Here is a 22,647-nt window from a genome sequence, read left to right on the forward strand (position 1 = left end):
GGAAACATATAAATATCTTGATGACACGACTAATCTAACTTAATACTCATCTTATATTCAAATATTTGTTACAATCTTTTCCCTCTTTTTTACAATAATCACAAGTTTTGGTATACCCTGGCAGCAAACTTTTTTCACCTCGGATCAATAATGAAAATTTTTTATAGGAAAATGATACTATAACAAAATTTTATTTGAGAAACTTTGACAAACAACTATTTTTGATAAAAAAAAATATAAAATTTTATTACTTTATTTTGAAACATCTATAAAAAAAATTACTATATTTAATAACTTTGTCAACTTTATTAAAAATTTGTTTACCAAAAAATCATTTTTATTTCGGATAAGAACAATTAATTTCAGGATCTTAAAAAAATACAACTTACTTTAATAATAAAATACAATTTCGAGCTATATAATAATGTTTTGTAAATCATATTTTTTTTCCAAATGAGCGACAAAAATTCGAAAGAGAAAAATAAATGATTTAAAATATATATATATATATATATATATATATATATATATATATATATATATATATATATATATATAAAAGAAAGAGAGAAGAATAAATCTTTGTTCCACGATAGTGACAACGACAAAGCGCAACGCGTAGCGGAAGTCATAAGAAAAAGAGACATTAATTTCAGAGCTCCCAACCAAAAACAGCGCAAAACCTCGTTGGTTCCGAAGCTTGAAACAGAACCATGTCCACTAGATTCCGGTAACCCTCCTTGTTTTCAGATATGATTCTTTGCTTTTATTGTTTCTTTTAATTGATTCATCATTCATGTGATGTTTTAGGGGATCACAGGAACACCAACATGGTTCTTCTTCCACCACCCATGATGGACCTGTTGCTACTTTGAAGAATAAAAGGTCTTCAACAAACGTCATATCATTTCTTCTGTTTTCGAAATTTTAATTTTTGTTATGTAACAGTGCATTGACTTTATGAATAATTTGATCTTGTTAAATGAGAGTTTAATAGACATGCAATCTCACTTACAAATCACATGTTTTTTGTACGGTTTTCAAGGTATTTATTGTAAAAATCAACGAATTATTACATAAACCAGTTTATGATAAGATTACGCTGTTACAGTTCGATGTCTTTTAAATATTAGCAATATTAATAATTCCTTATTCTGTTTTTATGAACTTGGCAGTGTTGATGAGTTGCGGAAGCTTTTGTCTAACAAAGACGCATATCAGCAGTTTTTACATTCACTGGAGGAGGTCAAGATTCAAAATCATGTAAGATATGCAGTGATCATGATGATTATTATTCTGAGAATTTCTAGAGTTCCCTTTTTGGTCACTTTTTTCATATTAATTTCATTGTGTTGCTTGTAATATTTTGCCACGGTCTTTGAGGTAATAGAGTATGCAATTTTTTTTCTGGTATCGTGTTGGATACAATGGAGAAGAATTGGGGATATGCATATGAACTTATACGTCAGAATTTCTCCTAGTTGAACGTATTTCTTGATCTGTCATGCTTTATAGATGAAATTGTTGTTTTCGCTGAATTAAGAAAAACAGAAGAAATTGTTGAGGCATGTCAGTGCTATGCATAAAATGGTTGATTGGTTGTAACATACCCTTTCAAAACAAAATGTTTTTGTTAAATTTTCGTTTTCCCTTCGCAATGAGTGAGGCATATTAAGGTCATGTTTGGACACATTTCTCTATAAACTCCTTTTAAGAAAAGAGAGAGAGAGAGAGAGAGAGAGAAATGTTGAATTAATTTCTCCTTAAACTAAAATTAGTGTATACAAAAGTAAAAGTTAGCTTGGATAGCCTTTCTAAATTTTTATTTTTAACTAGTGCATAAGCTAGTTTTGGCTTATGGATAGAAGTTTCACCGTTAGCATAAGCTATTTTCGGTAGTGGCAGGTGGTTGATCCTACAGGTTGAGTTTAAATCCCTGATGTTACAGTAGGGGAGATTGTTAGCCTAATTATGTTAACCTCAATTATTGTTGAGTTTAATGTCCAGAGTCTCGATCCGTAGTGCTTATATTGGGTGCAACACCTCGTTGTTCGATCCATCTTTTGGAATCAAAATGAGGAAATGAAAGTTCCATCCTCAATAGCCTACTTAAACTTTCCTAGAAAGGTTTCTCCTAGCTGTCATTTACTAGTTTTTCAATTTGCATAGTTGCGAAATTGAAGTGTCAGTGTCAGTGTCAGAATTCTGCATTTGTACTACAAGATCCAAACAATTGGCATGTTTTTTAGTAGCACATCTCATAAACTCACTGGGGGTTCCTATCAGACCCAAAATTCAGAGCATTTCTGCAGAAGTTTTTAAATGCTGTGGTTAACTGATGCTTTTAGATGGACATTACTCGATTTTAATGTCCCACCCTCACACCACCACCACCACCAAAGTAAATAAATACCGAAAACTATTGTTCTAATGTTTTTTATTTTTATTATTGTTAGTATTTTGTTAATGGGATGAGTTGAACCAAAAATTTCTTTCACCCTCTCTTCTGACTTTAGCACTAAGTCACTTTATAACTCCTTTATTGCTCGTATTTTAACACGTTTTTACCCCCAATGATTTGATCAGGTGAATGATGAACTTTGCAAGGAGAATCTGCAGCTTGCTGGTGAGTTATTGAATTCTTTTCGTTGTGACGATGCCATCAGATGGCTAGCTGCCAGCTGAATATTTTAGATCATCTCAAACACTTTATTTTAAATTCAGAGGAAAATCTACGAAAAGAACCTCGCATTGTGGAACTCAGGAACCAGGTATGATCATAATCCTAATATTTGTTTGATTATATTCTAAAGTGAGCACGAATTTGACCCCTTTCATATGGAAACAGTATAGAATAATTTGTACGACTGAGTTAGCTGCTGCTCAAGAGAAATTAAACGAGCTTTACAGGGAGAAAGAAAAAATAATTAAGTTGAATTCCCCACTGTACCTTCTCCAAAGGATTCAAGGTATGAATTGACACGGTGACTTTCTCTCATAAACATAACTACTGTAATCACGAAAATTTATCTTTATGACCTGCTTGGTTTCGTAATATCTTATAATGATTCTGCAGATGCTATGAATAAGACAGATGAGGAATCCGAAAATCTGCACCATCAATTCCTTGACAGAGAGATTGAACTTGGAGCCTTTTTGCAGAAATACAAAAAACTACGTAGCGCTTACCACAGGAAAAGTCTAATAAATCTTGCAGCTAAAACATCAAATATCTGAACATCACATAAGAATATCCAGAATTAGGAATGTAACTTGTTTGTAGAGCCTCTAATTGATTTTCTGTTCGTTCTTGCCAATACAGTAGTCATATATGTCAATATTTAAGTAGTTTCAGACCATCTGAAAAATAGTACACAATCTTCTCTTATTTGGCTCCTGCGTTATTTTCATCAATAAGATTTTCCAAAGGCTATGTGTTGTATTGTAATTATCATCGCTATTATAGGATCCAACTTGTGTTTGAAGTGTCTGGACATGTGAAAATAATGCGTTGTGCTTTTTCATAAAGGAAAGTTAAATTTCATCTCTCTGAAAAAAATGGTCTAGATAAGATAATATCATCAATATTGCATTTTTTATTTTGTACTGTAACTTACAGTCCACATCATCAGCAGTCATCTGATGAGGGTTCTTATAATGTTAATCTCCCACTAAAAGACGAACAAGGATTTGGGTACGTGAATCTTAATGATCATGCCCGAGAGATAAAAGGCAAAAGCACTGTATTGCACTGCCATTGAAAAAGCACTATTCCAGTCATCTAGATGGTACAACAAATATCCAGTATATTGAAGCGGGAACAACAGGAATCGTTGTCTCGTACATTTCACTATTTTTTTTTTTTTGGTTTCCTTAGGTTGTACATAGAAAACAGAAGAGGTACACATATCGGGGGTTATGAACCGTATACATATAGCTATAAGCCTGAAAGAGGCATCATAATATCTAAACTAACAGTATCAAGGGCTGACCAGACTAAAACCATTGCTACGAAATTGAAGTAATCAACAATAGTCGAACAGAATAATATCGACCAGTTGATCCTTACCTGCCATGGCCGCCCTCAGGAAAATAAATAGGATCTTTATCTTCTACTATGCGAACCAACTGGCTCAAATTTAAGTAACCACACCAAGTTTCATTTTTCTTCCAAGTAACCTAGCTCTTTCTCCCACTTAAGGCCAAACATTTGGCGACCAAAAGGCACAATGAGGTTATACCGGAAAACCTGCCAAGAAAATGTAGAACCATTACATGAGCATTACAATTATGACTGGAATTAAAAATTTAAAAGGACCAAGAATTCAATTATCCCTTCCATTTCCCAGGAAACATTATGGCAGATGACCTCACCTTATCATTGATTTCTCGTAACTGCAGTTTCAAATTCTCTGAACTTTCGACCCACTCAGAGTGATCTCCTCCACATTTAGTAGCCCAAGCTTTCTTCAAGGACATCCTCCATTCAGATATTTTAGATCTTATTTCTTTGTTAAGCTCAACCCACTCTGGTGCACATCCATTTTTTGACAAGATTCGGTACAGGGTGTCTTCAGCTGGATCTGCATGAGGATTTGTGTCAAGCTTAAGGGGCTTGCCTTTGCCTGGCAAGTTCTCAAACTGGCCCTCTTCCATGGAATGCCATATCCTTTGCTCAACAACGTTAATAATATCAGTCTCTGACCTGTCCAACGCCCGGTTTGTGTTAAACACAAGATGGAGTAAACCAACATAATCTCGCCAAAAGTATTAGACTCAAAATCAATATTGGTAGCACTATCAATCGTACCACTAGTGCACCAGTGCCCCCTCGTCCTGAGGGCAACTTAACTGGCCATTGGGAGATGTTAAAACCAATGATACATATACTATATACAAGGAATGCTGATAGCAAACTGTATAACACTTTCTAATACTTTCTCTTTCATTGGTTGAAAATCACATGTATTCCACTCATTTTGGAAATGAGAATCCCATATTTAATGAGAATTATTCAAATTTCACTCATTAGGACAAAATAGACCAGGAATGTTTTTTTACAACATCTGCAATACAAGTTGCTTATAGCATTATTAAACTAAAGAACCAATTCTTATGCAGTCTCCCCATTATAACAATTGAGATGATCGTGTTTAAATTAGAACTAAAGAACAGTTATTTATACCATCATTGATTCTTAATTGCTCTTAAGAGTGGCGAGACAATTGTAGAACCGGTTTCCAGTTCTTAAATACTGCACCATCAGACAAAAAACTTGTTTAAATTCTTAAATTCACAAGGCATTGTAGAGCCTACTATAAGTGAGTTTAGTAACTCCACCATGGTTAGACGATTAAAAATGTTCTTAAACGTATATTAGTATCATTTCTAATCTACCAGAGGGCACAGTTTTATGCATATGCTTTTAATTCCATTTGCTACATCCAAGACAAGAATGAAAGTTCCACTTCTTTATGTTTCTATTTCAAATGTATAATTTCGTATTAAACTCATGTATTCACCACGTAAGAGAAGATTAATGAGTTACACTCAATTAAATATCAAATAAATACACTCAAACAGCTAAACAATTTACTATAGTGCAGAAGTTTTATCTTAATTTTAACCATTCAAAGAGCTGAATCTATCAATTTAATATTCACTGACATTTTAAACCTAAGGCAATGAAAGTGCCGAGATATAGAGATATATCCGAAAAAGATACAGCCGAACTTTGTTATCGTTGCTTGCTCTGCCGTAAAAGATTCAGAACAGAAAAATTCAATCTCACGAATACACGCACGCGAGCGCGCGTAATCGTGAAGAATTTCGAAAAGTATATTGAAATCAGATTACAGGAATAGCGGCCTTTTCAAACATGTGGACGTGCGTTATTACTACCTGACATTGTTGCGCTGGCCGCGTAGCTCCGGCGGTAGTTTGCGATCATGAACGGCGTCGATAACGGCCGTAAGACGATCCATGAGCTTCTTCCCCGTTTTAGGCTTACCGGAGGACGATGACGACGATGAAGAGGAAGAAGATGAGGAGGAGAATCTAGCGGTGGAAACGAAGAGATCGCGCGAATTGATACTCGTAAATCCCCTTAGGCGAAGACACGTTGCCATGCTTCCTCTCTCACACCACACCACCCTCTCGATTTCTGCCTCTCTCCCTTTCTCCTTCTGCAATAACTTCCATTCACTCCTGTTCACAAATCTAAAATTATAATTTAAATTTATTTATTTAATTGTAAATAAGTTGTATCACCCATAAAATGTTGCGATTGAGTTTCATATTCTTTTAGCATTGATTGGTATTTTGGTAGCATTATTCATTGGATTAATTCAATGTAATTTTGTAATCTTTAATTTAGTCGGTTTTATTTAAAAGATAAGATGTGGTTCCAAAATTAGTGTTAATACAATTTTTGGGAAGTGATTACATGTTATTTTTTGTTATTTTAGTTTATTTTCCTCTCACCACCTTATGTTATGACCTCTTTTTCCTTTGCACATCCCACTCAATGCATTAATAAAACTATTTTTCTTCCGGCAGCATCTCATCGACAATTTCATTAGTTTCTTGATTCTTTGGCTTGCTATTTATGATTCGTATATGTTATAGATGGACAAGTAAAATGATGGGCAAAATTTTCTACTTAATTTTACCTTATGATTTATTATACTAAAAATAATTTTGCATCAATTTTGCATGTTTCTTTGAGAAGATCAAGATCATACAATCTTTAGAAGATAAAGATATTTTTCTTTGAGTAAATAATTTCTATTCTAAGGTACTAATTTTCCTAAGTCCTTAATTTTAAGTTGTCTAAAAAGACTTTCTTTTAAGATTTGTTTCTCGTGTTTATTATTTCTTACAACAATCACATCATCAACATAGATCATGGGTAGAATAAGTTTTCTTTCTAGAGAATTAACGAGTTATGAATAGAGTATGGACACTTTGACTTTATTGATACCCAATAGAGATAATAACTTGAGTGAGTCTACCAAACTAAGCACGAGGTGACTCTTTGAGTTTGTACAAGATTTTCTTCGATCTCCATACTTTATACCTTTTTTTAGTATGTCTAAAACTAGGAGGAATTTCCATGTAGACTTCTTCCTCTAATTGTCCATGCCATAAAGCATTTTTCGTGTCAATTTTTTGTAATTCCCAACCAAAATAAGTTGCCAATGACAGAATAATTATAACAGTATTCATTTTTATCGCTATAGCAAATGTATCCTCATAATCAACACCATAAGTCTTAGTAAATTCTTTAGCAACTAAACTTGCTTTATAACGTTCTAATAAACCACGGGTTTATACTTCACATTATAAACCTATTTGCATCTTACTACCTTTTTATCTCGTGGTCTGTTAATAATTTTCTATGTTTGGTTTTATTATAGGGCACTCATATCTTCATTCATGGTTTGAACCCAATTCTCATCCTTTAATGCTTCTTGAACTAAAGTAGGGACTTTGAGTGCATCAATGGCAAAGAGGAAACTTTGATGCTGCATAGATAGGTTTTTAGTAGTTACAAAATAAGAAATATGATACTTGGTACAAGACCAAGTTTCTTTTCTCAAAAAGCAATGGGTAAGTCATCAAGGTTAGGTTCACAACCAAGGAATTGTCCAAATGTTCAAGGGTGGGAGAAAGAGGAGCATTTAACCTCGGGTTAGATGATTAATGTTCTTTCTGGATCATATTAGTTTGCTTTTGTTCCCTATGATATTGTATATAGAAGAAATTATTTAGACGACTAATTTTTGGAGTTGTCCCTAACTCAGGAATAGAGATGCCCTTATTAGGAGCAACTTAAAAAATATGCTTAATTTATGGAGTTGACCCTAACTCGGGAATAAAAAAATCCTTTATTAGAAGCAACTTCAAAGATATCCAAACGAGAGTGTCAAGAGAAGTATTAGGAGTACTAAGAGTTGTATGAGACAATTCTTGTATGAAATGGGCAAAAGATGACTCGAGAGATTCAAAAGACTCACCTTCCAAAAACATTCTCCTTCTAAGGACATTCATAAAAAAGATTTAGTTTCATCAAAGTGACATTCATGGAGGTAAAAAATATGCATTTAACAACTCTAGGATCTAACTTTCCACAAAACCAACAATGGATATGGACAAATGCGACACATCTAAACACATGACTATGATGACTAGATAAAAAAGGATCAAATGGAAAGAAGGAAGACATGAACTTAATGGGACTTAGACCATCTAGAACTTGAGAGGGTAATCAGTTAATAAGATAGGCAACAATGAGGATAACTTATCTCCAATAAGATTTAGGGACATTCATTTGGAAAATAAGTGTTTATCTCACCTTAAGAAGATGCCTATTTTTCTTTCAACAAGGTCATTTAATGGTGTTGCTGAAAGGAATTTAGATATGTCATGATTTACATATTCTCTCCAATTATCATAACATAAATGTTTAATTCACTTTCCTAATTGTGTTTTTACCATATTGAAGAATTTGACAAATAAAGTAAAAATTTAGATTTTTCTTTCATGAGATAAATTGATGTAACACAGGTACAGTCATTAATAAACGTAACATACATCACATTTGAATTACTATGAGGATATGTGGCACGATAGTGTTTCGCAAGTTAACATACATCATCATATTTAAGTGACTTAACATACTCTAGAAAATAAAGAAGGAACGTGGACTTTAGAACAAAAAAGGAGAGATGTACTAGATGGTTGTGGACAAGCCAATTTTAAGAGGACTCAAAAGTAATGCAAGATTGGAGACATAGGTATTTGTGTGTATTTTTAGTTCCCAAGTTGTTAAAACAACATAACTGGTAGTGGAAAACGACAAGTGCACTGGTTGCACATAATAAGTAATAAATATTGTTCTCTCGGTAGGAATTTGTGTAACACATGACAACTCTTGCAAACTCTATTAGGTATTCAATTTCAGTTCTAGGTTCAAAAGACATTTTTCAACACCTCATGAACCACAAACATGCCATGGATGATCAAGCCACAAAATCATTAAGCACAAAAATCAAATACTAACTTGAATTGAAAAATCATACATATATTAATAACACAAATTACATAAGAATTTAGTTCATTACATTTAATATCAACAAATAGGTTTAGCTCTCCATGGTGGAGAACCTTGGGTTTACAAATTGAAGAAATGAGGAAGAAAATGAAACCAAAGTGAGATGCACGTTCTTTCTTAAGGTTCTTAGCAGCTGCTCCATTCTCCAATTGCACCTACCCTTCGCATCAACACCTCCAATTCGTAGATAATATCCATCATCAACCCCAAAAGGGGGGAAAACACCATAAATGAAAATTGAAACCTTGATGAGGAAATGGGAAAGCTTCCCAGCACCCCAAATAACCTTTAAGGGCCTTTCATGGTCTCTCAAGGTGGAGAGAAAGTGTGGATGGAAGAGAAATTGTCAAACCCTTGCAAAAAACCTAAATAAATACCCTATTTTGACTACTCAACGCCGTTATCGCTCGGCTCCATCTCAGCATCGTTGGATGTTATCAGTTAAAACGCAAAATAGTAGTTTTTGTGAAGCCACTACCCGACCACTACTAGGTCCTGTCAATTAAATTTGTTCTTTGACTTTGTACCGCTGGACCCGATTTCTATGGCGCTCGGCACAAGTATTTGCCTCAACATCAATATTTTCTTATCCAATCAAAGTAAAAGTTAGGAATAGTTGACTTTATTCACTAAAACAAACATACTAAAACACTTAAAAATCAATGTTATCAACAACCCCATATTCCTTAATAGTTCCAATTGTCCTCCCCATGACAAGATTTTGGAAAACACAATGAATTGGAAAGAATTATAGAACACTTTAGGTCATGGATAAGTCTTTTAAAGAAAATAAGATTATTAGAAAGGCTAGGAATATAAAGCACATATTTAAGGTTGATGGATGACAAAGGAGAAACATTACCACATCCAATTATTGAGACACTAGTCCCATTGGCAATAGTATTGTGGTTACCAAAAAGAGAAACATATGATATTAAAAGATATGAATGATGGGTCATATGGTTTATCGCACCAAAGTCAAGAACCCAAGAATCATTACATAAAGTTTTAGAAACATTAAAAGAAGAATTGAAGTTTTTACCACTCATTGTGTGACAACAAGTACAAAAAAATGACTTATTGATAAACTCCATGACATATTTCAATTGTTCAATTTTAGCACATAATGTATGTATCACCGAAGTTAGAAGTTCAACATTGTTTTGTGGAGTTGTCATGCTTTAATAAATAATAGGGATTTCTTAGTCACCTCTTAATTGAAAGCAGGATAATAAGACAAAAATAAATAGTGGCAATGACATTAACAATGACAATTGTAATGGCGGAAGCTTCAAGAAAAAGGTCTGACGATGACTTCAACTAAGATTCGGTGACAACTTTGATTAGGGTCCGACAACAAGTCCTATGATGGTCCAACAATAGGTTTGACGAGGGTCCAATGATAACTCTGACGAGGGTCCAATGACAACTCCAACGAGGGTCTGGTGATAGCTTTGACAAGGGTTTGGTGACAACTTCGACGAAGGTACGAAGACAACTTTGATGAAGGTTTGACAACCAATCCAACTATGGCTTTAGTGGCAAATCTAATGAAGGTCTGGTGGTGGCTTTACGACGGCTCTGGTAGACAACAAACAAAATGTGGCAGTGGCAACAGAACTACAACTCTGGTGCACTTCAAACAATCCAAATATTTAAAGGAAACTAGTGCACTTCAGACAATCTTATAAAAAATTGTAACTAAGATGACAAAGAAAAAGGCAGAAGTCTAACTCGTAAGGTCAAGAGCTTTGATATCAACTTAAAATAATTAATATGAAAGAAAAAAGATTTTTATTCAAATTAATTCATTTAGAATAGTACACCAACATCTATATGTATACATTTATGACCCTAAAATAATAATTACAAAAGTATCTCTAAAACATTTTCCCAACTTCTAACAACCACTATTATAACATTTAAAATCCTACTAACAACAAATAAACTACCTACAATATTTAATAACAAATGAACTACATGCAATATTTACGAGATTATGTCACTAAAAACCTATGATGCACAAATATGATATATGTATCGGATACAACACGTAACTGATACGCTGATATGCTAATTTTGAAAATAATAGGACACGACACGTGATATATGCATATTGAAAAATATACAATTTTTTTAAGAAAAAATGAGAAATATATGATTATTCTTGTGTGAATCCAAATTAAAATCAAATGTATTAAATATTTTTAACATTAAAATTTGGTTAAATTATGCCTTTGGTCCACATTTTTGTAGCAAAATATTGATTTGGTCCTTCTATTTTTTTTTATCTCAATTTAGTCCATGTTTTGGGAAATTTGATGCAATTAAGTCTTTTCCATTATTGGTGCAGTAACGACGTTAAAGGGGTGTAACGTGTCAATTCCTAGATTTTTTAATTTTTTAAAAATTTAAAAATTTGTCACGTGTCAAGCTGATGTTTGTACCACATGGCAGTGACAAAGTGATGTGGCAGTGACAATGCCACGTGCCACTATTATGTTAGATGTCATTTCTTCATTATCAATTTGGTCCCTGTATTTTAATTTTTGTCTCCATTTAGTCCTAATTTTTTGTAAAAATTGTGCAATTTTGTCCCTCTCGAAATTGAAACAAAAATTAATTTTTATATAAATGTTATACAAATATTTTTATTAAATTTGATATTTTTATTCAAATTGATATTTTTATTATATATTTTTAACAAAACTAAGTTTATTTAAATTTGTGTTTCACACTCAACTTTACTTAAAATTGTTTTCAAATTTTAAATTTACTTCAACTTTTACATAAACTAGATAAAATTATTTTTAAAATTCATATAATTGTTATCTTTACACCAACTCAAACATTTATATAGAAATTATTTAACTTTATACATTTTAAAAATATACAATTATTTAAAATATAAATTTAAATAAAAAACAATATAAAAGTATGATATAATAAAATATCAATATAATTTATAATTTTTTTTCTATTAGCATTATTTTCTATTAAAAACTTTAAAACAATTTTAAATAAAGTTCAATGTAAAATATAAATATAAATAAATTTAATTTTGTTAAAAATATTTACTTGAAATATTAATTTTGATAGAAATATTTGTGTACATTTATATAGAAATTAAATTTAGTTTCAATTTGGAGAGAAATAAAATTGCTCAATTTTTTACAAATATTAGAACTAAATCGAGACAAAAATTAAAATATATGAACCAAACTGAATATGAGAAAATGACATCAGGCATAATAGTGACACGTGACACTATCACTGTTACATCAAAGTTAAAACATAAAAGAAAAATCTCCTAAGTTCATTCAAGTATTTCATAAAATAAAATAGAAAGGAAAAAATCATGTTATTAAACATGAATTCAAAATAATAAGATCAAGTTAAAATATCATAATTGGGTGATAAGTTTTTACAATTATAAGAAATTAAAATATATAATATTTTAATTGTTTGTAACTGATTTTTTTCAATTTTTAAATATTTTTTCTGTTAGAGTATTTAAAATAATTTATATTTCAATTTTTTATTAAGTAATTTAATTTTTCTTTTAAGATAAAATTTCATCTTAAAAATATTTACTTTTAAATATAAATTTTAAAATTAAACTTTAAAATTATATCAATTCAATTTAAATATTTGAATAATATTTAACAATTTATATATATATATATATATATATATATATATATATATATATATATATATATATACACGAAAAAAAGGTGATCAATTGTGAATTTTCAATTTCTATCTTATTTTAGTAACTTTTTAATTATTTGAAACACCTATTAAATTTTTTTAAAAATTTTAACTTTCTTTTAACGTTTTTTTCAAACAAATCATTTTACTATTAAAGAAATTAAAATTCATGAAATAAAATTAGCTTATCCTACCAATTTATCCTAATAATAAATAAATACACAATTCACATCCACTAAAATTCGATAAAAAAAAATAAAAAGCACCATTTTTTCATGTGCTTTTTAATATTATCTGTGATGTGAAATAAAATTATGAATGTGAATTGAATATACTGAAATCATTGTCTACTAATTTGTTGTCTCTTTCAACTCCCTATCATTGAAGCAAATCACTGTATCTGCTCACTAAACGTTGTTGCAATTTTCAATCGGAGTTCGTGTAATAAGGTCCCATAATCTGTTCTGGAAAGATAAATTATATATATAAGTAATGTGACAAGTACAGTGTTATATTCTCCCTAAGTTCCACCATATGATATGATATTTGATCCATATATCATGTTTTTGGTTCATACAACAAACTATACAATAATGAAAAAATAACACCCAAGCGTTAAAGGGTCGCTTTTCATATAGATGTATGGATCTCACCAATATCTTTCTCTCACTCTTTTCTTTTTCTTTTTTTATTATTTACCCCCTTAGTTTTTTTCCTATTAGTAGCCGTCAACACCGTATTTACAAATGGAGGTTCGCAAATGAAATAAAGTAATTTCATTTATATGAACTATACTTTATTTAATGCTACTTAGAAACCAAAACTTTAATAATTATATGGAATCTTCAATCCCTTTCATTTGAAAAGTTTGAGAGGCTAAAGCATTGTGTCAGCGTACTAACTTCCCACTAGTTTTTATTTAGCTTTATTCCATTCTTAGTTTTCCTATTTTTATTGGTAATTTGTTTTAGTGGAAATAAAGCTTTTTTCTATTATTATTTTTTATTTTAATGAAACAGTACTAAGATATTTTATTACATTTCAGGTGGAGGAGATATTTTATTGACAAGTTATTCGTTTAAATGGTAACTCAATTATTTTAAGTTTTAAATTTAAATATTATAAATAAAAAATATAGTAATAAATTAACGTAATGATTAGATTCCTACTGTCAGAATATAAAAAATATATTATATAACGGATGGTATATGTTAAATACGGAAATACCACATAAAGATATATATATATATATATATATATATATATATATATATATATATATATATAAAATTATATAGTTTTTTAGTTTTTTTAATTGAAAATTATGACAGTAAATACAGTTAGTAAACCAAATATTCAGGATATTGATAATAATTTTGAAATTGAAGTATAATTAAAATTTGATAAATGAATTTAACATATTTTGACGGTGTGTGTTGTTATTATATGTATTTAAAGACATTAGAAAAACCCAAGTCACAGTGTTGCCCTGTGAGTTAATTAATAAGCAACATGAATTGAGCTGATTTTCCATAATCAGCAAAGAAAAATCTGTGACAAACTTTTCATTTCAATTTTCCTCTGTTCTCTGCGTTTCAACTTTCAATGAACCGAGTCCATCGCCATTCCCATTATTAGACAAAACAAAACCCAAAACCACACGCAATTTAAAAACACTAACAATAATGCGGTGTTGCATTCCTATGCTGTTGGCGGTGATAGCCGTGCTGGTGTCGGCGGTGCACGGCGCTTTCCTCCCTCTGGAGCGGAGCATTCCTCTGAGCCACCGCGCGGAGGTGGCGGAGCTGAGGGCTCGTGACAGAGCCCGCCACGCCCGAATGTTGAGCGGCATAGTCGACTTTGCAGTCCAAGGAACCTCCGATCCAAACACGGCTGGGTACGGGTAATCCATCGAAGTTTCTTTTTCTAAAATGCGTTTATTATTACATGTGGAACACAAAGATACGTTTATATACTTTAGTGCTAAGTTTTGTTTATTTATTTATTTAATTGACTTATTGAGAGTGATATTATTCAATATGGTGGTGATTTTTGTTTGTTTTTGTTCAGGTTGTATTATACCAAAGTGAAGATGGGAACACCTCCTAAAGAATTTAACGTTCAGATTGATACGGGGAGTGATATATTGTGGGTGAATTGCAATACTTGCAGTAATTGTCCTCAGTCTAGTCAACTAGGGGTGAGGATTTTGAATTTGATTTTGATTTTGGTGTTTAATTTGTTGAGTTGAGCTTCTTGTTATCATGCATACTTACTTTATGGTGCTTTGGTGGGAACCAAGATTTTTTATTTGGAGATTAATGTGTTGAGGATTTTGTTGGTTGTGTTTTGTGGAGTGCAGATTGAGCTTAATTTCTTTGACACGGTTGGGTCGTCCACCGCTGCGTTGGTTTCCTGCACGGACCCGATATGCACTACTGGGGTTCAAGGTGCTTCTGCTGAGTGCTCCACGAGGGCTAATCAATGCAGCTACTCCTTTAAGTATGGAGATGGGAGTGGGACCTCAGGTTATTATGTTTCGGATGCATTGTATTTTAACTTGATCGTGGGACAGCCTCCACTTCCACCGGTTAACTCTTCGGCTACCGTTGTTTTTGGGTGAGTCATTATGCTTGTCTATTATTGTGAATAAAGGTGTGTACACTTAATATGAGATTTGGAATATATGAAGAGTAGAACTGAATGTGGGATATGCTTTGTAAGAATGAAAAACGGAGGAGATGGGAAGATGGAGGTTAAATTGGCATTGTAAGATTTGTCAATAGGTTGATTTTTTTTAATAAACTGGGAGAAAAGGTTAATGAATAGGCCTTGCTTAAGTTGATGTTGTTCATTCTTTTTCCTGTGGCTTCTCTTCTGGTTTAATTTGCATATAGTTCCCTGTTTATGCTAATATTTGATATGGATTTTCCCATTTTTGTTTTAAATGGGACTGTTTTGGTTGATTGTATTGGAAATAGGTGTAGCATCTATCAGTCTGGAGATCTAACTAAGGCAGAGAAAGCAGTTGATGGAATTTTTGGGTTTGGCCCTGGTGCTCTATCTGTTGTATCGCAGTTGTCATCACGCGGAATAACACCCAAAGTCTTCTCTCATTGCTTGAAAGGAGATGGTGATGGAGGAGGCATTCTAGTTCTTGGCGAGATAAAGGAGTCAAGTATTGTTTATAGTCCGCTTGTTCCATCACAGTATTTCTCTTCTCTTCTTTTCTCATTTTCTTTCCCTGCTATGTTAATAACTTACCCCAGTATGACAATTTTTAGTAGATTGAGATTTTGTCATTTTTGAACCTAAACTGTTAATTTCTGATGCGTTAATTTGATTTTATTTTATTGCATTTATTCTAATCTTGATTTAGGTTAGTGTTCTTATTATATAATACATATTAATGATCCTGGAAGATCGTAACACATATGGGTTCATGCATCTCACGGGGAAGAAACATCGTTTCGGTTTCTGAAGATAATATTGTCTTGAAGACATCCATGGATCTATCACATGCTCTCCTGTCAAAATCCCTTTAGTTTCTCATCCTGTTTCACTTACACAAGCACAAAGTTTGAATCAACCTAGTGGTAGTATAGACCATTTTAAAATATTTTTTCAGAAGGCAAATATCTATAAATGAATATAATTGAAAAGATAAAATGCATTGTTTCAATTTAATGAAGCTAGTTTTATTCGTAATTTAGCAGAAAAAAAAAAGATATTCAAACTGACAGGAAAAATAGGGAAGAAAAAAAATATTCAAATGGGTAGAAAATAATAGGCGAGAAAATGGTTGAGATGAATCTTCAATTGGAATATATTAACAATCAGATATTTTGTTATATTTTTCAAATCTTTTTATTTCATAAATTGTAAATAATATATTGTTTACTCTTATGTTATTAATACATGTAATGTAACTATACTAAAATAATAAAAAGTTATATATTTTTATATTGATAATAATATTGTACGATCTGAATAGATGTAAGTTTTTCTGAGTTTAGTTAATATTGCCCTCAAAAATGTAATTAAAAATACTTGTATGATGGTTTTATTTCTATCTATAATTTCTTGTCTCTGTCAAATAATCTGTGGTTCTCTATGAGATATATTGCAGTGTATTTGACTGGTTGATCAAATCTCAGGCCTCATTACAACTTGAATCTTCAGAGTATTGCTGTCAATGGGCAACTCCTTCCAATTAATCCAGCTGTATTTGCAACGTCTAATGACCGAGGAACTATAGTTGACTGTGGTACAACATTGGCATATCTTGTTCAAGAAGCTTATGATCCTCTTGTCACTGCTGTAAGTTTCTTGTACCTTGGGCAAAACCTTGAAGTATTATACTGTGTTGGGCACAATATGGTCCTTTTTCTTGTTCATCACGAGAAATTGTAAATACTGAGGATAGTTTCTTACACTGTTGTTTGCATATGTTTTGTTTTATATGTTTTCTAAATATTCTGATTAACATATTTTCCCACTGAGTTCATTTGGATTCTTATACCTTTCTTTTATTATTTTTTTCTGGTATTAAGTTTTGATGTTTCAGTAATAGATTTAGGATAACCCCCCACCAATTAAACATCTTATTAAGGCTCACACCCTTTTCTATATTATATTAATATTATTCTAAAGAAGGGGTTTTCAAGGAGGCAAACAAATTTTTCCTTTTGTTTACTTACCCTACATTTTAAGGAATATTTTTTTACCTTATCTATAACATATATTGATGTTCAAATTCTAAACAAATGTGTAGATAACTACTGCTGTGTCACAATCTGCTCAGCTAACTAATTCCAAAGGAAGCCAGTGTTATCTGGTCACAACCAGGTCATTATGAATACTATAATTGTTGAGACTTTTGAATGACTTTTTTGTCATTAAATTTTCCTATTAGGATTTCGCATAACTCATCAGAGTTTATGTTTTACAGTATAGATGACATTTTTCCTTCAGTCAGTTTAAATTTTGAGGGTGGAGCATCAATGATTTTAAAACCAGAGCAGTACCTTATGCTTAATGGTTACCATGTAAGTATGTCTGTTAAATAACTCGTACATTTGAATAAGGAAGTTATTATTTGAAATTATATGTTGCTGATATGCTGAGGTGCCATCTGCTTAAACAGGATGGTGCTGAAATGTGGTGCATCGGTTTCCAGAATGTACAGGAGGGAGTCTCAATTTTAGGAGGTTAGATGCTAGACATTTTTTAACAGAATAAAATCCGCAGAACGCAATGAAAATAAAACAAATCACAAATCATGATTATGAAATGGTGCTCTTAAACAAAGAATAAGAAAAATGTCTTAATTATGTTTTCTGTACCAGTGGTAAACAGCTAGTGCCATCATATACCATTTAGAACTTATGGCTGGTTGCTTCTGCACAATTTCACATAACCCATTGTTGTTACAAAAAATCTTGAAAAGTAATAGTAGGTAGATGATTTTCTGAGTTCAGCAGCATTCTGGTGGAATACAATATGATCCAGAAAAGGTAGATTGTCTCATTTCATCCTTCAAGTACTACACAAATCAGTGTTATGGTAAAAAACAAAATTATTCTACTTTTGTACTTGAAAGCGTCATAATTATGCTAATCGTAAATTGGCCTGGCCATTTTTTTTTTCTGTAAATAATGCATCAATTGTATCAGATATACAAGTGATCTACCATGATGATTCGAAACTAATCAGAATTGTTTCAACTGGTTTGGCAGATATTGTCCTAAAAGATAAGATAGTTGTGTATGACTTGGCACATCAACGAATTGGATGGACTAACTATGACTGTAAGTTCACCAGAGAAACTCTTTCCTTCAAAGAGTATATATAATTCTATTGGGTCTTGAATTTTTATTTGGTGCTAGGTTCTTCGTCTGTAAATGTTTCTGTGACTACGAGCAAGGATGAATACATCAATGGGGGACAGCTAAGTGTCAACACCTCCGCAATACGATTTCTTTCTAATTTACTATCCGTAAGCATTGTGGCTCTGTCTTTGTACATGATGTTAGTATGAAAAAAATTTAAGTATGTGAAACGTTGGGAATCAAAGTCATCACTCGAGATAATGTAAAATTAAGTTTTCAACATTAATCATGGGAAGGTGATCAAGTGAGAAGTCAAAGATTTATGAATGAAGTAGCTCTGAAGAAATGGGGATTTGATAGAAGCTTGAAAAATGAAGATTTTAATGAAAGTTTCAGAAAGCAAAATTTTGACAGGACTTTGATTAGTAGAAATTTGGATGGAAGTTCAAAGAATGATTGGTTGAAATATCGGTGATTGTACGTACCCAATTTAGACAAGGTAAAACATAATGGTGATTAAAAAGGTTTATTAAAAAAGACTAATTATTTTTAAACGTTTCTGAAGTTTGAATAATTTGTCTATATTATGAACCTTTTATTTCTGTTCGATGACATAAATTGAATTGAACATCAAGTTTATTTCTTTACACCGTGCTCGTTTGAGGTTGAGTAGTAATGCGAAGACGGTTATATAGTAATTTATTTATGTTCGTCTGAAGAAGAGGAAGTCAGTGCATTTTGGATGTGGTTAAAGAAGTGCATTCGATCTCACCTTAAATGGAAAGATCTATGTGTAAAGAGAAAGTGAGAGATCCGATTTCAGATCAAATGGATTGGATCTATGAAAAAAAAAAGAAAAAAAAAAATATATATATATATATATATATATATATATATATATTAATTTATACTCGTTATTATATAAAAGTCAAAATAGTAATTTCACAAATACTTATACTAAAACATATTTTTGTAATTTATCATATCAATCTTATGATGCACCGATGTTTCAACTTGAGTCATGTATCTGTATTCGATACGTATCTGTGCTTGATTCTTTAGGATATTTTATTGATACTTATCAGTAAAATATCTAATTTATGAAGTCGTAATACAGCATAATAAAATATTTGAATAATGACTAAAATCAAGTAGTTATTTATGTAGTAACCAATTTAAGTATCAATTTAAAAACTAAAAATTATTGGCAACTAAAATAGTTTCAAAAAATTATAATTTGTCTCTAAATTAATAATTAAAATAATTTTTATTATGAATTGATTTATAAATTAGTCACTAATATTAACTATTAAGGTTTTGACTACCAAAATAATTAGTTTCAAAATTGGTTACTAACATTAGTTACAAAAGTTTTAACTACCAAAATAATTGGTTTCTAATTAGGAAATTGGTCTCTAACATATATTTTATTACTAAAATTAGTTAGAGTTTTCTTATAGTGATACTTTTATGATGACAATAATTTATATTTTTCTATGTCGACAACTTTAGTACATATAGTTTTAATTTTGATTCATACAATAACAATACTATATTTATTATATTTTTAAAAATTATTGTACACTTTTCAATATTCATATATCATGTATCGTATCGTATTATTTTCAAAATAAACGTATTGACGTGTTAGATACGTGTCGTATCCAATACACGTATCGTATCTATGCATCATAGCATCAATCAAATTTTTCATAAATTTTTACAAAAATTACTTCCAAATTTATTCAAAATCATCTTTAAATTCTTTAAAAAAATAACATAATTTATTCTCAAATTCACTCAAACTCATCCTGTAAGGTCCATTAAAATTGGCTCAATACTTTCTGCCCTAAAGTCAGTGGGCTACCCTTGTAAGTGGGCCTAAGGCCGGCCCAACAGATAAAGTCACTAGGTCTACCCTAAACCTAACTTTTCCCTCATTTCAGAAACTGTTCCTGATCCTAAGAGCTGCAGCCGCACTTCTGCTAGGGTTTTGCTTCCTCACTGTTTCAAGTTCGCTCAAGCCGTTCCTACTCCACGTAAGTGTCCTTTTTCCAGATTTTATGCCTTTCATCGATCTCCCTCCACTTTTTCCACGGTTAAAGTTTAGTAATAATGCGCCCTTGTTCCTACCTTCTGTTTTCAGCTCGTTAGTTCACTCGTAGAGCTGCAGTATCCGTCGTCCTGCCGTCAAGGCTTCTATTGACCCTTTTTACAGGTACGGGAAGTTAGGGTTTGAGCTAGGTTGTTTGTTTTCTGCCGTTCCTTGAGCTTGCGAACTGTTTGTATGGATTTAATCATTGTTCTGGATGTGTGGGCTGTTTTGTGTGTTTTGTTGGGCTAGATGATGAATCTGTTGCAGGTGAGACCAGGGCGAGAACTGATAACCTCGCCCAAGCGAGTCGGACTCGCCCAAGCGAGTCTGGAGGAGGCTCGCCCAAACCTATTTCGCGAAAAGTCGCCCAGGCGACCTGCTCATCAGTTTGAGCGAGCGAACCACTCGCCCAGGCGAGAGGGGTCTCGCCAAAGCGAGATCCCACAGTGGTTCCTGTTTCTTGTTTCGAGCCCTCGCCTAGGCGGAGGGGAACTCGTCTGAGCGAGACTGTCTCGCTTGAGCGAGGCTCTTCCGCCTGAGCGAGGGGCTGAGCGAGACAGAATGTGGTTTGGTTGCTTTGTTGCCCTTGGATTGAGTGGTAATTGCTTGGGTATGCTTGTATGTTGAGATGTATGTATATATATATGATGGACCGCCATGTGTATGTGACATGATTCTTGAATGGAATGATGGGTATTGTGGAAGTTCGGCATGTGAAATTTATGAGTGAGCTGGAACTTATGGGACATGTTATTGATATGAGGTGAGGCCCTATACTCATGGGGAGGTGGTGATAAATGGTATGGATTCAACATGCGATACGAATGAGGTGTTATTTTGTTGAGATTGACGTGGGATTGTGAGCATGATTGCTATTCTCTTATCGTGGTTTTATGCCTGTTGGGTCCGTGTCAGTGCGTAAGTCCTTGGGGATCTCTAGGTGAGATTCTCGGGGCCGCGCTTGAGTGGTCGGGACGTAATTCCATGGCCCCTGTTAGTGGGTGTCCATGGTGGTGCCCCATCTGTATAACTAGGTAAGGATTCAAGTTAAGGTTGCATCCTGACACTCTAAGGAGCCAGTTAGTCTCACTTAGAGTGGATTGACTCCTGTGGTGAGAGTAGCAGGAGGCCTGAAATTCATTAAGGGCTAACCTTATGGTGAGGGAAAATTGATCTATCGTAACACTTGTAACACTTTGCTCGGGGGTGAGCAGCTCGGGGGTGAGCAGAGGTATCCACCACAAGTGCGGGCATCCACTGAATCCGACCAGGTTATATGTATCCGGATAGTGTATTGAATGAAGAGTCATGCTTGGTTGTTGTGTGGGTATGGGATGATAAAAATATAATTGACTGTATGATGCATATGTTATTGGCTCTAGCTTACCCGTTTTGTTGTATGGTTGTATTGTACGTGGTTGTTCTTTCTTGCGATGATCATCAATGTAATTGATGGGAGCAGATGGGCGAGATTCTCGTGGTCAGCAAGGGAATGGAGATTCTGCTGCCTAGTCCGCGTGGATTGGACTATAGCTTCCTTTGGACTTTTCTTTAGGGCTATGGCCCCTGTATTTCGTTGTTACTGGATTGTAAACTTTTAGTTAAACCGTTATCCTGCTTTTGTTGGCATCGTGGTGTGCCTAGTTTTGGTAGGGGAAATATTGAGAACCCCAGGACTGCGTTATTATACTATCCTATATGAAGCGTTTCCTTTAATTACGTTTATAAATTAAATGGGTCGTTACACATCCACCTTCTTTTTCTCAAATCTTTTCACTCAAATGAACATAGACTTGGTAAAGTATTTTGATGGTTTTAACACTAATATATTGACTAACACATCGTAGGTTTTTTTTTTTTTTCATTTACTCATCTCTTTCCGTGCTCTTTGC

The 22,647-nt window shown here is 32.7% G+C and overlaps 3 protein-coding genes and 1 long non-coding RNA gene across 5 annotated transcripts; 3 read left to right on the plus strand and 1 right to left on the minus strand.

Annotated features, from left to right (window-relative positions):
• Positions 1-596: 596 nt before the first annotated feature.
• On the plus strand, positions 597-3,485 carry LOC114192494 (vacuolar protein-sorting-associated protein 37 homolog 1-like). Its single transcript, XM_028082233.1, has 7 exons — positions 597-730; positions 811-885; positions 1,176-1,263; positions 2,587-2,626; positions 2,725-2,771; positions 2,849-2,969; positions 3,077-3,485. The coding sequence occupies exons 1-7, from the start codon at positions 714-716 to the stop codon at positions 3,235-3,237; spliced, it is 549 nt and encodes a 182-aa protein (XP_027938034.1). The 5' UTR covers positions 597-713; the 3' UTR covers positions 3,238-3,485.
• A 241-nt stretch (positions 3,486-3,726) lies between these two features.
• Positions 3,727-6,223, minus strand: LOC114192493 (dnaJ homolog subfamily C member 28). The gene is made up of 3 exons (XM_028082232.1): positions 5,902-6,223; positions 4,375-4,705; positions 3,727-4,249 (listed from the first exon to the last, which is right to left on the minus strand). The coding sequence occupies exons 1-3, from the start codon at positions 6,126-6,128 to the stop codon at positions 4,160-4,162; spliced, it is 648 nt and encodes a 215-aa protein (XP_027938033.1). The 5' UTR covers positions 6,129-6,223; the 3' UTR covers positions 3,727-4,159.
• An 8,095-nt stretch (positions 6,224-14,318) lies between these two features.
• LOC114189623 (aspartic proteinase-like protein 2) lies at positions 14,319-19,126 on the plus strand. 2 transcript variants are annotated; one of them, XM_028078244.1, is made up of 10 exons: positions 14,319-14,732; positions 14,900-15,029; positions 15,192-15,448; positions 15,811-16,038; positions 16,987-17,149; positions 17,604-17,677; positions 17,781-17,877; positions 17,976-18,039; positions 18,568-18,639; positions 18,718-19,126. In XM_028078244.1, the coding sequence occupies exons 1-10, from the start codon at positions 14,515-14,517 to the stop codon at positions 18,867-18,869; spliced, it is 1,455 nt and encodes a 484-aa protein (XP_027934045.1). In that variant the 5' UTR covers positions 14,319-14,514; the 3' UTR covers positions 18,870-19,126. The 2 variants fall into 2 exon arrangements, with proteins under 2 accessions (XP_027934045.1, XP_027934046.1); XM_028078245.1 differs by having other exon boundaries at positions 14,319-14,726.
• A 1,486-nt stretch (positions 19,127-20,612) lies between these two features.
• On the plus strand, positions 20,613-22,373 carry LOC114189959. Its single transcript, XR_003605750.1, has 3 exons — positions 20,613-20,699; positions 20,807-20,878; positions 22,218-22,373. It is a non-coding gene; the product is annotated as an uncharacterized LOC114189959 (long non-coding RNA).
• The last annotated feature ends 274 nt before the right edge of the window (positions 22,374-22,647 follow it).

This window comes from Vigna unguiculata, chromosome 7 (genome assembly GCF_004118075.2).
Source record: "Vigna unguiculata cultivar IT97K-499-35 chromosome 7, ASM411807v1, whole genome shotgun sequence".
Classification (NCBI taxonomy): domain Eukaryota; kingdom Viridiplantae; phylum Streptophyta; class Magnoliopsida; order Fabales; family Fabaceae; genus Vigna; species Vigna unguiculata.